This window comes from Chaetura pelagica, unplaced genomic scaffold (genome assembly GCF_000747805.2).
Source record: "Chaetura pelagica isolate M959 unplaced genomic scaffold, ChaPel_1.0 scaffold72, whole genome shotgun sequence".
In the NCBI taxonomy this organism is placed as follows: Eukaryota; Metazoa; Chordata; class Aves; order Apodiformes; family Apodidae; genus Chaetura; species Chaetura pelagica.
The window spans coordinates 2,296,382-2,313,428 of NW_009952560.1; the positions used below are offsets into that span (position 1 = coordinate 2,296,382).

At 39.5% G+C, this 17,047-nt stretch overlaps 1 protein-coding gene across 1 annotated transcript in view; it reads right to left on the minus strand.

Moving 5' to 3' along the window:
• Positions 1 to 16,027, minus strand: part of MED13 (mediator complex subunit 13) — a 51,802-nt gene extending 35,775 nt beyond the window's left edge. Inside the window, exons 1-3 of the mRNA XM_010009057.1 lie at positions 15,962 to 16,027; positions 13,790 to 14,024; positions 5,059 to 5,227 (exon numbers count right to left, since the gene is read on the minus strand). Of these exons, the coding sequence (XP_010007359.1) occupies positions 5,059 to 5,227; positions 13,790 to 14,024; positions 15,962 to 16,027 (470 nt within the window). The remainder of the gene's footprint in view (positions 1 to 5,058; positions 5,228 to 13,789; positions 14,025 to 15,961) is intronic.
• Between the last annotated feature and the right edge of the window lie 1,020 nt (positions 16,028 to 17,047).

A 17,047-nucleotide genomic window follows, 5' to 3' on the forward strand; every position in this document is an offset into this window, starting at 1 on the left:
TTTAGCACTCGTTTCCCAAGAAGTCATATACTTATTATTTACATCAGGTAGATAAAAAAGTATTTCCATGAAAAAATAAAAGAACAGTGGGCTGGCATAAAATCTTGCCCCCAGACTAAGGTTAAACAGCATTACCTGTGAAACCTGTGCAGCAAGTTTCGTTTTGTAAGCTTTGATAAGCTTATCACTTATGATTTTTCAAGTGGGTTTTTGTTTGTTTTTTTAATTATTATCATTATTATTTGTTTCAGGCATGTAGTGTTAAATTAACTCATCAGAGACAAATTCTGGCTTGCCACCTACTGCAATGGGTTATATTATTTCCTATATAAATTCTTATTCCATACAAGTAATATAGTACCTTTTAGTATGCTAGATTTTCAGTTGTTTGCCAGATCCTCCCACAAAATCAGGATTATTACTCAATTATTTGCTTACTAGTATTCCAGTTGTGTTAAAGTTTAGCAAACTGTACTTATTATTACCAACACTTCAGGAGATATCCTTCACATAAGCACTTCATACTTCTGTTTTGTTAGGATTGCCAGAGTTAATCTTCATTAAAGAATTGTATCTAAAGTAAGTATTTAATCTGACAAGCTTCCTAATCATATTTATTTCAGGCATACACTACTATTTTATCACCCAGTTGGCAAGAGGAAAAGTGTCATCCATCGGCTGGTATTTGAGCAGTCTAACCAGAAAAGGCAGACAGACAATAGGGTGCAGCAGATCAGAATTTTCATCTCATACATTCATAGGGTGGATTTTTGAATAAACCATACACAACCGTATTTCTGAACACGGCAAAAACAACACAACAGGTTGGAAAGGAGAAGAAAGAAAGACATTACTATTGTCAAGCTTTTGAATTTAATATGCAGTCATTTAAACCACCTTATTGAGCTTCTGTAATCTACCTGGCTTTAAGTGATTGAAAAAGGTTCTGACAAATACCGAGGCAATGATTTTAGTTTTTTTTCCTATTTAGTTTGCAACTAAAACCATTAGCAAAACCTTCTCTTCAGTCTTTCATTCTACTGTTATTTTACTGTTGTTCTCCTGCTGATCCCCAGCATCCATTCCTGAAAACTGAAAATCACCTACTTACAAACAGGCAACAACAAAAAAAACCCACCACACACACTTCAGGGACTTAGCTACTCCTCCCCTGCCCTCCCCACGAACAGAAGTGGAACCAGCATGTTTGAAAACCTCAGACAGTTTCCTCAGGCACAGTGATCGTCACTTGCTCTCACAGATCAAATGTCACCACAGACATGACTGCCTCACTTTTCTCAAGGCTGGTTTTAGACTGGAGAGAAGCAGGGGGAGAGAGGGAAGAGCAGGTCATGGTTATTACCTTGCAGCCTTGTCAACATGCAGCACGTGACTGCACAGAGCAAACATGTCAGGTTTTTACCTTTCCCGTACAAAAGATTTTAAGAAATATTTATAATGAGGTTAGTTTAATAAGTTTGTTTGTTTTAGGAGTCACATCATTAAACGTAATTAAACAGTGAACACTTAAAACCATTTAATTCCAGTTCCCTTGGTCATCTATTCACATGCTACAGCGGCATCAGGTTATAAACATTAAGGACTGTCTTCCTGAAATTAAGATGTATATGACACAACAATGAAATGTACTTCTTTTTTTTTTTTTAAAGTACAACTTTATACAAGGATGAAAAACAACAGAGCAACAGCCAGGAAGCTCTGGCTGCCCAAGGATCTGTCAGCACAGCCAAACACCTATTAGAAAGCACAGCCTCATGCCTCTTGCACTGCCACATACACATGAAAAGCACAACACGACTGACTTCTATTGTTGGGAGACCAGATTAACAGAAAATCTCACACGTTCTGGAACCACATGCTTTCAAACAGAACTCAGAAAAATCCAGATGGGATCAGCTCCAAATGAAGGAAATATCTCTATCCACACATCCTTCAAAGAAAGTTTAAAAGTGGGACTAAAGTCCAGGATGTTGCTCAACCACAGCTCCAGAGAACACATGTTAGGAAGTTACCTCCACTGTGACGAGCACTGACTACTCAGTCTGTAATCAAAGACTTTGAAACTAAAGATTGCCAGCAAGAACAACCAACCTTATCAAAACCTGTAGTTACAATATACAGAGAACAAGTCTATGTAGTGGCCAGCCAAAGCCCAGAGGGCAGGGTAGGGTAAACGATGATCAGAAACAGACTGGCAGCAAACTTCATATCCTCTTGGTAAACCAAGTACCTTCAAATTATACAGGCATATGAATTATATCTCAGGGTTTCTGAATGTTACTGCAAAGAACAGTCCCAAGGAAAGCAAACCACACACACCAACATGGGATGGAAGCAGGCACTAAAGGTAACAGTCACAAGGTCTGAAATGAAGCAGGACAACACTTATGTAATAATACCAGAGAGTGGGGCTAAGCCTTCCTATTTTGGGTACACAGAGTTTCTTCCTGTACTTCTCCCACTATTCAAGGTTTTCTAAGAAGGAAAGGAGGAATAAAAATACTCCAACACCATCATGGGTAGCTTCCTCCTTCCTTAATACATTTAAACAACAAATGCAACATAGAGAGTAATTACAGCTTTCCTGAACAGAAAAGGCTTGATTTCCTATGCCAGGTGCAGCACTTGCCACATTCATCTGTGGCTACGTTTGCACTGCTCTTTGGAGAGACACATGTATTTCTACCAGAGGAAGAAAAAAAGTCTTCTGAAAGAAACTCTATTCTTCCTACATCAAGAGGCTTGTATGACATGCTTTTGAGAACAGCATTATGAATATTACTGTTCCTATTACTTGAAAGATAGTGAAAATGCATGTAAGAAAAATACAGCTTGAAAACTGCTCTGATTCTTAGGATATGTGCATCCATAGTCATGAAGAGAAGAATGGCTCTGGGGAGGGGCTGGTGGTGATTTGTTTTGGTTTTTAATTAAGTCAGTGAAACCTACAAAAAAAGATAAACTTAGTATAGGTCTTACTGGTTAAGTGGATCCTGAGGAAGGAAAAACATGCAAAAGTTGTTAAGAACTAATAAAAACTAAACCTTAATACCAACTGGCAAGAAACACAATAGCACCCTGGGTGCAACATTGAGAACATTTTCTAGGCAGGCTGCAAGTCCTTTCACATTGTTTGCTGCAGTGTCACACTTAACATTAGATAAGAGAGAAATGTGCCTTTTGACCAGAAGAGTATTCCAATTTAGACACGAGACCAAAATCACCTCAAAACATTCCACTTGACACTTCCTCCTCCACCACAGAGTGACACACTTCCTAGCTCTAGAGGTGGTATCACAAAGCATCTATTTCAACCATTTGGGTTTCTCCCACAGGAAGTTCCTGGGAGCAGCAGAGGCCTGAAGTGAGACCTCTGAAAGGATTACGTTTCCAGAGAGTAAAGATTACCCAAACTGCAGATACTCCTAAAAGGGATGAACCAAATATGCCAAGGGTATGCACATCTGTTAACCATTCCCCTCACTTCGTTTCATAAAAGCCAGTACTCAGAATATCACAGAATATCAGCTACTGAGCTATCTGGTAGGAAATCCTGAGACTTCTCTACAAATACATTGTTTCACACAGATCTGTGTAGATCTCTCTACATATCTTTTTCCAGTAGTTCTGGACTACTTAGGACACAGTTGTTTTATGGGTAAGTATACAATTCCTTCAGTTATTTTCACCAAGCATACTGACTTTCTGACCTTAAAAAAAAGAACCACAGTCTCCAAATTAAACAAACACTGTTTTATTTTAAAAGCTTTCATCAGCTTTTCCAGCTGCTGTAGAGAGCTTTTTAGAATTACTGCAAGAGATGCCATGACATAACTAATGCTAGTTTCAAATGGCAATTTGGAAAACCAGTTTCTCAAATAAGGAAAACCCAGACTGTGCCAAGACAATATTGGCCTAAATAGTTAAAAGTAAACTCTTTGCTATTGATTTATAGCAACAACACAGAAGAAATGGATGAACAAGGACACCCCAGAGAGGAAACATTTGCCCCAACCAGGGTGGAGAAAGAGATGCCTAGAACTAAAGGACAAATTTATACATAAATTAAAAGCAGCAGCTCACAACTACTAATAGAAACACACACAAACATGTGCTTCTGCTTCTTTTGCTCCAACACAGCTCTAATTGTCTTTCAAGTTTAAATTTATTACAGAAGATGCCAACAATGGCCAATTCCACACCCAAAAAACAAAGCCATTGATCTCAAAATTTCCTGCATGCAAGATTTAACACATACATACACAAAAAAACCCCCCCACACACAAAAAGCCCATCATCTAAGCTTTAAATTACTTTGGATTTTAAAAGCTGATTTGGGAACAGCGATTAAACCTGTTCCAGCTAACCTAGTTTTTATTCATTTCATTATTTATTGCTAGGCAACATAGACCGTGTCAAACCACATTAGAACCATGAGCAGAAGTCCTTCCAATTTAGATAAAAAAATTCTCCTCTCACCTTCCTCCCCCTCAGCGTGAAGGCCACATGTATTCTTACAACACCAATGCTCCCAGACACCTTCTTTCTGACCAGGACCTGACATTGCAAACTCTCTTCTCAACATCTCCCATAAGATGTAATTTATCCAAACCACATGCAGTGCCTACAAACAGCTCTCTGGATCTTGCTTGCCTGAAGAATGAATCTTTCTCAGTATTTACAATCAGAATTAGTCCCAGTCACTATAATGGCAAGTCTAGTGCTGGTCTATCTTCACACAGCTATCCTTTTTGCCCTTTCTAGAAGACTTCTTTTCAAAAAACAACCCTATTATTTGTGGTCTGTAGATGAGTGCCAGCACAGAAAAGAATGACTACTACTTTTAGTATTACTTCCGTTCATCATAAGGAATTTCTGAGGAACACCAAAAAGACAGAAAAACAAGAAAGAGCAGAGATCCAGGTTCCCAAATAAACCATAAAGAGGGTGCTCTTAATTAAATGAAGCCTAAATAAACCCTACAACTTCATAAGCTTAAACCCTACAACTTTAATAAGGCAAAATAAAACATCCTACCTTTTGTTGATAGGTTTTTCATCTTTCTCATAAGGCTTCACAAACCACTTCCCGATGCGCACGAAATTCCGATTCATCAGGCACCTCTCCAGCAGGTTGTGAACAGCTTTGAAAAGCAGAGTGCGACACTCGTAGGAAAGGCCATTTTCCCAAACACCATCTTCCTCTTCTGTAAGGCAAAGAGGAAAAAAAAAAATAAATTGGAGTTGAGTTCCATCCTATTATTTTGTGCACATGTCACAATAGCTTGTCCTTAAATTACTGGCTATCGGGTCTTATCTTCAAGCCTGCAATTCCTGGTATATTGGGATTCACGTGTATCCCTGAGGATCTGCCACTGGTCTCCTTGGACCAACCTAGCATAGTTATTCTTATAATGCCTTTGCTTTTATACTCCAGGTAGCAGCAGAGACTAGAAGACTGTCTGACATAGATAACGAGACACATTTTTACTTCAGTCTCTGGATAGTCGAGGAATAATTTAGGTTGAAAGGCACCTGTGGAGGTCATCTGCTCCAACACTCACTCAGAGTTCAAAGTTAGAACAGGCTGCTCGTATCTCACATGCATTGTCCCTCATGCCATCTCTCCACACCTCCAAGAAGCCAGGCTTGGGTTCATGTTTAGTCCCATACAACATGTCTTACCACAGTGACCTCACCCCTCCTTCTCAGAGGACTTTGGTTCAAAGAGCTTCCCACTGGTTTGCTCCATGGCAGAAAACCTCAGTAATACAGCCAAGTCTCTGCATTTTAAATCCCCCTTTGAAATAAGCCCCTTCACCTTTATCTGGAAGCCACTTAGAAGCTTAAAAGGTTGCAATAGTATTAACCAAAGTCTCAATATCCTTAAATTAGAGAGCGTGTAGAAAATCAGACACCTAAGAGTTTTACTCAGAACAACTTACAGATTATTACAATGAAAAAACCTTTAAGACAAAAGTTACTGAAAAAGGAGTTTCAAGATACTACTGCAAGCAGAAGGTGGTGGTCACATCTGTATCTTGCTAGATACTACACAAAGTACATTTCCACCCCAGAGCAGTGCTGTGAGCTAAAGAAAATTGCTCCCAGTATCCTTTTCTCTGAGGGACAGAAGAAGAGTAAACAGACCTGCCTCATAATTTATAAATAGAGAGGTGTGCATCATTACAGATTAATCATTACATGAAATAATTCTCTGGTAAAGACCAGGAAAAGCAAGGAACCACATTTCCTATGTATAAGGCCTCATCATGAGTTTCTCACCTCATCATCCTATTCCAGTTTTGAAGTTCAGCAAACACTTGTTATTAAAAAACACAAAGCTACAATATAGTCACTCACTAAAGAAACATCACACAAGAAGCTTGTAACAAAAAGCAACAAAGGTCCAAAGTCAAAGGGTGTAAAATGTTTGTGCCAAGAGGACACTTTTTTATTTCCCCAGCTCAGAGATTTGTAGACACACACAAATGTTCTACCCTACAGGCAGCTTGGCTGCTCAGCACAAACTGCTCAACTGGTGGCAAACAAGCAGCTCAATAGAGCAAACATTAACTACTAAACTTAATGATATTGGACTTTAACTGCACAATAAACTCCACACCATTTCAAAGGTTAAATGGTTGGCTTCTATATGGCTCTCGTAATTTAAAACATCATTCTAAGAACATCCCCCTGCATCAATTACCTCTTATAAGAGGAAATAAGAAGAGCTATTTCCAGCCTTTCTGCCTAGTTTTGTTTTGACATATTAGTGAATCAATGAGAAGAAAGATGCTGAAATGGCAAAGATACACAAGTGTGATTCAAAGCTTGTATTTTGATGGTCAAGCAAAGGACACAAAGGAGAAGTTTCCATTTTCTGGACACTACACAGTGCTAGGTGTTTCATTTCACATTAACAGTTGTGCTGACAACCAGGTTGTGAACAAACTTTAAGTGCAAGAAATCACCACAAGACTTTAATTCTTACGAGCTCTCCAAGCTGTCTTAGTTTATTGCTAAAACAGAGACCTCTTAGATGAGCATATTATCTGGGGAAGTGTAAGGCATTAGGTGGAAATCACAATTAAAACTCTAATAATTAAAAAGACAGCACACTGTAAGCCTGCCCACTGATCAGGAAAAACGTCTGGTACCCAAAATAAGACCACCTGTTCCAACCGAAGTGCATCTTGCTATAGAAAGGGAACATGATGACAGTTAAAGATACCCTCATTTCAGAACATTATTCAAATTCATGCAAAAAAAATAGCAGTAAGTGCTCTGTGTCTTTCTGAAGTCTATTCAGTGATTCTTCCCCCTCCCCCTTTTTTAGGGTGGTGGATGGAAGGAGAGAAATATGACATCTGCTCATATCTCCCAGCTATTTGTCTTCTTCATTCAAATTCTTATTTCTCAACATGAGAGAAATCCTCCTACTCAATAGAAACTGTACAAAGTGAACAATTTGTAAAAAGGGAGGAAAAAGGACAGGCATTTTTGTCTTGTAATATTCTTTAAACACAATAACTTTAGATGTTCAACCTGATACTGATAATAAACCAAAGTAAGTTGTTGACTCATTTTAAGAAGGTGTTAAGCCACAATTTCACTTCAGACAAGTGTTATCCACAAAAGTGCTCTGGCAACCTGAAGTTTACAAATATTTCATTTTTGATCAGTGCTCTTAGCTGCCCAAACCACTCAATTTCTGTGACATTCTTTAATGTCACTCCACTGAACAAATATATATATATACACATATCATCCCACAATAACTAATTTTGTCCCCTCCCTCTTTACACCACATATTAAGCAGAGAGTTTCCCTTAAATGAGGCTAAAATTACCAGGAAATGAAGAATTAATGGTAACAACAGCCAGGAAAAAAAAAAAAAATCACACTACACATAAATACAAGCTTTTCTTAGTCAACACCTCCTTGAGACTACCAGCATCCAATTTTAATTTAACAGTGGAGGAGGCTACTTGCTTTTCGCACTTTTATGTTCTACATTACATTCTTTGTACAGTTCACTTGACAAAACTACATTTTTACTGATTATTAAATTATTACATTAATCAAGGATTGCTAACAAATAAACATATCTTTGCTTAATGTATGTTTTTGCAAGAATGTCAATTCTGAATTTAATACCTTTAATTTCTTGAGTTATATTGCTCAAGATACAGTATTAAATTATTAATATACAGTATTAAAAGTTGCATTTTCAAGAACACTTTTAAATACTATGGACTTTCCACTTTCTTCTTTTTAACATATATCTGGCCACATCAGCAAAACACCAGTAAGAATCAGCTCTTGAAAAGGTTGAGTATGTTTACTGTATCATTTAAATGCCTCTAAAATAAATTATGCAAGGAAATAAATCAGTCAAGTCTCCACTTTGGATTACAAACCCCCCTGCCCAATTACTTCAATTACATAGAGGACAAATATGTTTCTTGGTACCATGACTGAGACACATCTTTTCAAAGTACAACTTACCTTCACAGGCTTCCTTTCTGTCATCATTTGACAGCATGTCAGTTACAGAAATAGACTGATGCAAACCTCTTTTATACAATCAAACTCCCTATATAAGCTTTAGATTACAAGGGAAGTATGATAAGCAAAGCAGAGTGAAATGCTGCTGTATGCAATATTATAACAACATGACAGAAACACTTCAAGTAAAGTTTTCTATTTAAAAAAATAGATCTTGAAATTCAAATACCTTAAATAAAATTGCTCAAAGCAAGAGTTACCCAGTTAACCTGAAAATTAATTTTGATGAGGGCTTATATCCCTCAGGAAGTAAGTGAGAAGCAACAGATTGGGTGAGAAAAAAAGGAGCAAATACAGTTAAAAAATACAAACTTAAGAATCCAAGTAGAACCACTTAAGTTTGCTTCTAGTAGAGCTGTACCTTTTATCTACATTCACTGAAGAGTCTAGATATAAGACTCAAGATATCCAAACTAGTTGGAAAATTCACCGAGAAGCAAGCCAAAATGTGACCTGCTGTCCAAAACACCTTACTCAAAATATCCAGCACCAATACAAAGTAGTTTTTGAAGTGCCAGCCCTTTACCAGCATCACATACACAGATTTTATTCTTTCTCTGCCATCAGAATATTTTTCTAAAGATTAGAAATTTGAAAGTATGACCTTTCTGTAAGTGTGTAGCTGTGCCTGCTTATAAGGATAACAAGGTAACAACTTTCCTTCAGTTTGTTGGGTGTAAGTTTAGCTGGGCTGGGTTGCAGTGCCACAAGAAAAGCAAAGCTGAAAAACTCTCTAGCTACATGTTCCAATATCCTGCTCCACATGGTCTTTGAGTAATTCCATATGCAGACATATATCACTTATATGGTTAAATCCTACCCTGAGTGCCCACGGAGTCATTGCTCTTATGAATACAGGTGTATTATGGACATGAGATTGTATGTACAACCAACATGATGTGATGCAAAATCCTCATTTACTGAGACAAGGTATTTTTCACCTTAAACAGATGTTTACATGCATGTTGGTCAGGAGAAAAGAAAAAAAGTTAAACATCAGTTTAACAAGCAGATACTTGCACCAAGTCACCCAAGTTCTACAAAGACTGCTGCAGTCAGTTTTGCCTGATGCTTCTCAGCAGTTTTACCTGATTGGACACCTCTCTGACACCTGAGGGAACACTCCAGCATCAGAACACAAGGTATTTGTATTCCTGCCTTATTACACACAGGAGGAAGTTATTTCAGCTCACTATATTGACAGCAGGAGCAAAATTTTTAAGAAAGTATCTTTTTTTTTTTTAGTTAAATACCATTTGGAAGCAAATGATATTAAAAAACAAAACAATCAGGCCACTAGCTGAACTATTTTCAAAGCTCCCTCTGCCAGCTGCTTGCCACTGGCAGGCATTTCTGCAGAACCCTCAGTGTGATAACAGGCTCATACTCTGCTTTCCATTGTATCAGAAGCAATGAGACACTGAATGCTGACATCAGCACAAACCAACCAATTCACAGATTTGTTTGGAGACACGGATTTGATCTATAAGGCACATACACTGAGAACTGCACAACACAGAAGCCTTTGCTGCCATGACTGTTGCTGTTTTCACCACACAGTACCAACAGACAAGCACCAGCACACAGACCTCTCTCCTTTCTCTTCCAAGCTCTCCTACAAGCCCAGCAAAGAGCCAAGACCAGCACTATTTTTAAACATTTATTCCGCACAGAAGCATGAGGAAGACTGTACCAAAAACTGATTAACTTAATATATAACAGGTGCAAGGAAAACTCTTTCACATTAATTAACAAGATTTAATAGACACCGGAATAAAAAAGATGCATCTTAAAGCTCACCATCTGAAAGATGCAATTTGAAGGTCAAAGGTGTGTAGAAGAATTCCCCTACCCAAGCATTAATCAAATTGTAACCATTTTCTTGGGACTATCCCTTGTACATAATTCATACCCAACTGTGCTCCAGGTTTGAAACAATCTACTGCCAATTTAAAAAATAAAAATAAAAAAATCAAAGTGTATAGGCAATCACTTTAAAACAAGAAAGAACATATCTAATAAAATAGCTGCTGATCAGATCAGTGAGAGACCACTGCCTTCTGAAATCTGAAGAGATGTCCTCCTGCTTTAAGGCTTGAGTTGAGGGAATTACTATAATCAAGCCTCACTGTCACAACAAAAACATGATCTTTGAGGTTGTTAGAGGATAAAATAACATTTCACAAACTTCTGTTTGCCTCTAGCTAGGTTGTGGTAGAAATAAGACTTACAGTTTTTTGGTATTACATATAGTAAGCAGCTTCCTAGGGAAGGAAAAAGAAATGATTGAGTGAAGTCAATATTACTGATCAATCAGCATCTCTGAACAAGTCTCCTTATGACATGCCCCCAGGCAACAACAAACCCTGACCATCAACAAGACAGTTATCCAAGGTTTGATATGAGAACTCAGATATAGCCAGTAGCAGGCATTTCAACATATCTCCGGGGCAGAGAATGAACTTCTAGAATATACAGGACGAAGAGAAAGATAGTGTTGGGCTTTTTTTAAATTTTTTCTTCATCTGATATGCAGAGATGAGCACACACAAAGCTGTACATTCCCTTTTGAAGTCATCTTAGGAAATGGAGAGACAGATTCTTGAAGGCTGCCACATTTCAAATCCCTGAGGGTTGATAATCCAAGATGTGTTCCAGACACTGCCCATTGTTCACTGAAACTACAAATCACCAAAAAGAAGTCCAAAACTGTCAGAATTCCTCTCCTTAACAGGCATAGTTTCATACCAAAGGAAGCCAGAATCCAAAGTTATTAACATTGCTCTGGCATATTTCTAACTACAGCTCATTCAAGGCCCACTTCCCCAAGAGAAGTCTCTCTGTAGGCAATAAAAAACAGGCCAGCAGCAACATACTGTTCTGAGCCCCCTCTTCCCCCCTCACCCCATTCTTCAGGGTAATTCTTCACCTACCAAGGAGAAAAGTTCTAAATGAGGCAGCACCTTAACCATCAGCAGCCAATAGTTTCCAATCAATTTTGCAGGTAAGAAGCCTGAGCCAGGAAGTAATTTATCTTTCCCATTGAAAATGTAACAAGCAATCATTGGGAGAACAGGGCAACGTCAATTACTGGGAGAAATTGTCCACCAATGAAAAAAATCCATTAGGTCTATGACAAAGGTCAGATAACATTGTTTGGGTTCAGCCATAATTCTTTCTTCTATGAGGTTCACATTAAGATTTTGTGTAACAGGAAAAAGTGCAGGTGCAGACACTTCTCAGCCATCTCCTCCACAATCTAGCTGATTAATATCATTATCAACTTCTGGTCAGAAGAGCCAAGCAGACTAACCGTTTAAGAGATTATGATGTCTCTTTTAAATTAAAAAGGAGAAAAACATGCCTGGAAAAACCAAGATGGCAGATACATCTACACACAGACAGAGGTGGCAGTGGTAAGCATTCAGGTAGAAAAATATATAACATGTAGAATAGCCTCTTAAACAAAGTGCAAACATCCACAGGTGACCTGGACAAAGAAAATACCCAAAGCAATTGCAAAGACGTGGCTGGGAGACTCTAATCCTTTACTATCTCTCCCTTATACCCTAAGAGAGGTTAAGAGTCCCTAAGTACCTAGAGTGATATGTGCTTATCTACCTGCGCAAAAGTCTAATTCCATAAAGTGTAAACATACGCTGATCCAAATGTTCAGCTACAAAACACCACTGTTTTTAAAAGGTACCTCTGCACTGTATCACTAGTAGATGGATGCAAGAGAGAACACAAAGCAAGTTGCTCAAACAAATAATTTTCCTGGTTTGGTAGGGCAGCAATACACTCTTCAAACGGCTTAACTTTCATTTGATATTCCCCTCAGAAAATAATGCAACATATTTGTCTCAGTTAAATCCCACCAGCCAACAGCACACAAAATCTACACGGATGCTTTTCACCCAGGCCCAGGCCAAAAACAGCATTCAGCCTAAATTATATCTCAGTCATAGAAAGGATGTTCCCTGCAGGTCAAGACTGAGGTTACTCATAGGGCAAAATAAAGAAGACATAAAAGCACTAAAACATCAAGCAAGCTACAATGGAAGTGCCATTTAAGATGCAATATTTCTAGTTCAGGGATACACAGGAACACAAGCAACATCCTAATATTTAAAGTAAATTATTCAAAGAAATAAACAGCATCAGTTGTTTTTCAAATCATATTATTTTTGTATGAAAATTCCACACGTTATGCAATTGTTTCAAGTGAACTTCCTCAGCAGCACTTCCAACCTCTATTTGTTCTCCAGCTTATCCACAAACACAGACAGCACGAACAATTTCTGGTTACAGGTCACCAAACCTTGGTCTCATTTTACACTTCAGTAATCTGAATACTGTACATTATTTGAAAGGAAATTGGAGTGATGTGACCTTTTTTTTTTCTAGAATTAGTGCAGCCTGGCCACAGCTAAGTTTAAAAACCCAACTTTGTCACTTTGCTGGTAAGCAACTGGAATGCCATCTACCTGGGGAATTGAGATCAACAAGTAAACATTTCCAAAACAAGGTGCCAAAGCTGAAGTGCAGCACTATTGAGAAATACAAATATTGTCAGTCTTTCAAAAGCCTCAGTCTGAAAGCAGATACAAGCTTTCCCAGAGCACTGGGAAAGGGGGAGAGAGAAATCATCGAAGTACAAGGTTTAGGGATTATTACAGGAAGATAGCAAGCTAGTTTCAGATGCCTTCTTTTGAGGACTTCTCATCAATTATTTGACTTCCAAATAAAACAACTCCACACGGTTCAAGAGTTTCCCAGCTCTCTACAATTCTTACTACATAATAAAATCAAGTTTACTGTTTGAATTTAAAAATTCTACTTGCCTGGGATCTTATCAAAATGTTTCAGACATCACATCTGCATCACAGGCACAGCTTCCTAGTGAAGAACCTGCCAAAATTCATAGGCTTGGGGTTGTTTGTTTATTTTCAAAAGAAACAAGTGGGAAGCAAAAATTTGTTTCTTGAAAATCTAGCAGTCCTAGACCACCTAAACACAAACAGTAGCTGTTTTGATCACTGCACTGCTGTCATAATTTGGTGTATATTGCAGTCATAGATTTATCTTATCTACAGACAACAGTGCAACCAGTACAGGTTTTCTAAGGTCTGGTGGAAGACGCTCCTGAGTAACAGCATCCTTTCACTGCCCAAAAGAAGGTATTAATTCCCTCCTACCTGAGAGATCATGATGAATAAGGTCAGCAAAGTTGGGGTCATCACCCCACCAGAATATCCACAGCTCCCTGCGTCCAGGTCTCTGGTCTCGGCGCCAAACACTGAGCACATCCGCCTTCAGACAGCGACTGAAGCTGCTTAAAATCGGGTCCTCTTCCGTGACCGGGAAGAGAATCGGGGCAGATGTTGGGCCCTGCCATACATATCGCTTCCATTTAATCCCAGTTAGATCAGCCTGAGGGAAGGAAAAGAACAACTGTCAGAACAAAAGTGGGATAGGGACATCCCCAACAGAAACATCCTGTTGTCAGCAAGAGGATGGCACAGGAAGAGGCGGGTGGAAGGGAAGAAAGGAAGGATTCATATCCAGCACAATTTAACAGAACCCACACTTGTAAGTTTTGGGGACCTCAGAAGACAAACTGGAAATAATAAGGGACCCCTGTTTTAAAACCTCCTTTAATAAATGCAATAAAGCAAGAGCTGTTTGTTTTCACTGCAGTTTTAAGACGACAGAGAGAAAAGTCAGATTTGATTTAAAAATAAAAACTATGAAAGACGACTGAATAATGCAATTATTTGCAGACTGCAACTGTCTAATCTACTAAACACTTGCCTCAGCAAAGAACATCTTTCTTTTTGCTTACTTATGTACATAACACCTTTCCATCCAAGATTACTCTAAGGAAACAGGGCAATATAGTAAAATCTACCTCAATACACTCTTCCAGTCATCCACTGTTTTGGAAAATTTCACAAGTTTCTCCAGTGTAAAATATTCTCTCTGTCTCACACACAAACTGTCTCAAGCACACTTATTTTACCCAGAGCTATCACACTTCTTATTTCTCACACCACATCTTAAGAATTTAAATCCTGGTTTTATCATTAAATTATACATCAGACTCGCATCCACCTTATGATCCACTAAATTCCCTTCCAGGCAAAAAATTAATTTGACTTCGTAAAGTAAAAGTGTCACCACTATATGTAACAGGGAATAGACAATTCCTGGATTATCTACAATCATAGAATCATAGCAAGTTTTAGCCTCTCTACACGAGGACAGTCACCTTAAGGCATGTAGGGGAGACTTTTCCCCTGGGTTCTCTCTCAGAAGGGAACACAAGGCAGGCTGGCATTTGCTAAGAAGTCACTATTTTATTTTTCTTTTCAGTAAGATAACACACAAAAGCTTAGTGCAACATTTAAACCTAACATGGCAACCTTCCCACCTTCAGAAGGAAAGCATATTGAGGAAAGGTAGGGAGTCTGCAACAGTTGATACTTTAAACGACTAAGATTTTAAAATGCACTACTCATCTGGAGCTGCAGGCCTGATGCAGGCTGCAGACATGTTCAAACCGTCCAGATTCCCCTCCATCCAAAAATATTAGTACCACAGCTTGGCACAGGTTTTTACTTACAGCAATCTCTAGAATAATAAATATCAGGCAGTCAGCTAAGATAAACTAATTTGCATTAAAAAGCAGATGAAACAGCTCAGCACACAGCCAGCAAAAATTGCATCACGGACCAGTCGAATTAAATTTACTTTGGGAGCTACCAAAATCGACAATTTGAACGACTTCATATTTGGGTTTAAAAAGACTCCAAAATGGTGCACAACAAAATGTAAAATACCAGTGTATCACCAAAAGCAGACCTCCAGAACAGAAACAAGCAGTGAACCAGATCACTTTAGAAGCAAGGACGAAGGGAGGTTTCAGCTCAGATCTGCCTGGGATGTCACGAGTGGGGAGAGAAAAAGAGAAAGTTCCCTGAGATGTGGGGCTGAAAAGGAGGAGCAGCAGACCTCCTTACCTCCTGCGAGAAATATCACGTTCAAGAAGCAGAGATAGGAAGCCAGGGAGAAAGTTGCAGGCGAGGAAAGGGAAGGAAAAGGCAAGTTGCAGGGAGGATAGTATCCAGGAAGAAAGCGGAGGGAGGGGCAAGGCTAGACAGACAGCGATGGAGGGGGAACCAGAGGGGCATGGGAGAGTTGGCTGGCTCCAGGCAGGGCCTACTCCGAGGACTCATCCAACAGAAGCTATGCTAAAAATGGCTGCTTTGCTTCCACTACCCCTTCCTCCCCTCCCCCAAACCTCCTCTCTCTCTTTCACTCCGTGTCTGTCGCGCGTGTGTCTGTGTGTGCCGGTGGCCGACACTTACCAGGCAGAAGAGGTTGGAATGGCAATCCTCCAGGCTGGCCCCGTTCGGCACGAAGCAGGAACTCATCCTCACAGCCACAACCCACACGCCATTATCCCACAGCCTCCGACAAGAAAGAAAGAGACAGACAGAGAGAGAGAGAGAGAGAGAGAGAGAGACAGACACCGAGAGGGAACGGGGGGAGGGGGGACGATGCACACGCACAAATAATAATACAATTAAATAAGGGATTTACATACGGACACACACGCACGCGAAATAGTGGCAGGATAAATAACCCAGGAGGAGAGTGGTATCGGAGAGGGAGGGTAAAAAAATAGATTTTAAAAAAATATTAAAAATTAAAGAGAAACTCGGAACGTTTTCTCTTCTTTTGGATATCAAACGGGGGGGAGGGGGGGGGTAAAGCCACCCTGGAAGGGGAGAACAGAAAGAGGGAGGTGGTAAGTAATCCAACGACGGGAGATTAAGATCAAAATCCTCCCTGTTCCTCTTGTCTTCTCATTCGCATAAGGAGGGGAGGGAAAGGAGGTAAGGTGAAGGGGTAATTGATCCAACAAGAGAATAAAAATGGGGCAATTAATCCAGGGGGCTAAGGGTAAAAATCAGTTGTCATCCCTCCTTCCTCTCTTCTCAGATGCCAAGCAAGAGAAGCAGGAAAAAAATAAATAATCCAATGGGGGCAATTAATCCAGAAACCTCCCTCCTCTTCCTCCTGTTTCTTTAGTCATCAGATGAGAAAGGGGCAAATTGTGGAATGACTGGGAAGGATTGGCTGTGGGAGAGAGAAAAATCCAGGCTCGTCTCTTCGGAGTCCGAGGGCAACAGGGTGGGGGGGTCAGATTCTTCTCCCCTGCTCCAAAAATATTCCGAATAAATTAAAATTTAAAATCATAAAAACAAACTTCAGGGGGCCAGAAGCAAGGCGAGTCTGAAGAATTCGTAAAGGCAGGAGAAGAAAAATTTCCTGGGGGGTACCCCTAAAAAACATCTGCGGGGGCGGGGGGGGGGAAGGTATTCCTTGAGAGAGAAAGGCCGCAAAAGTCTCCTCAGCAGCACAGCAGGGGATTAAATTCCCCTGTGGAA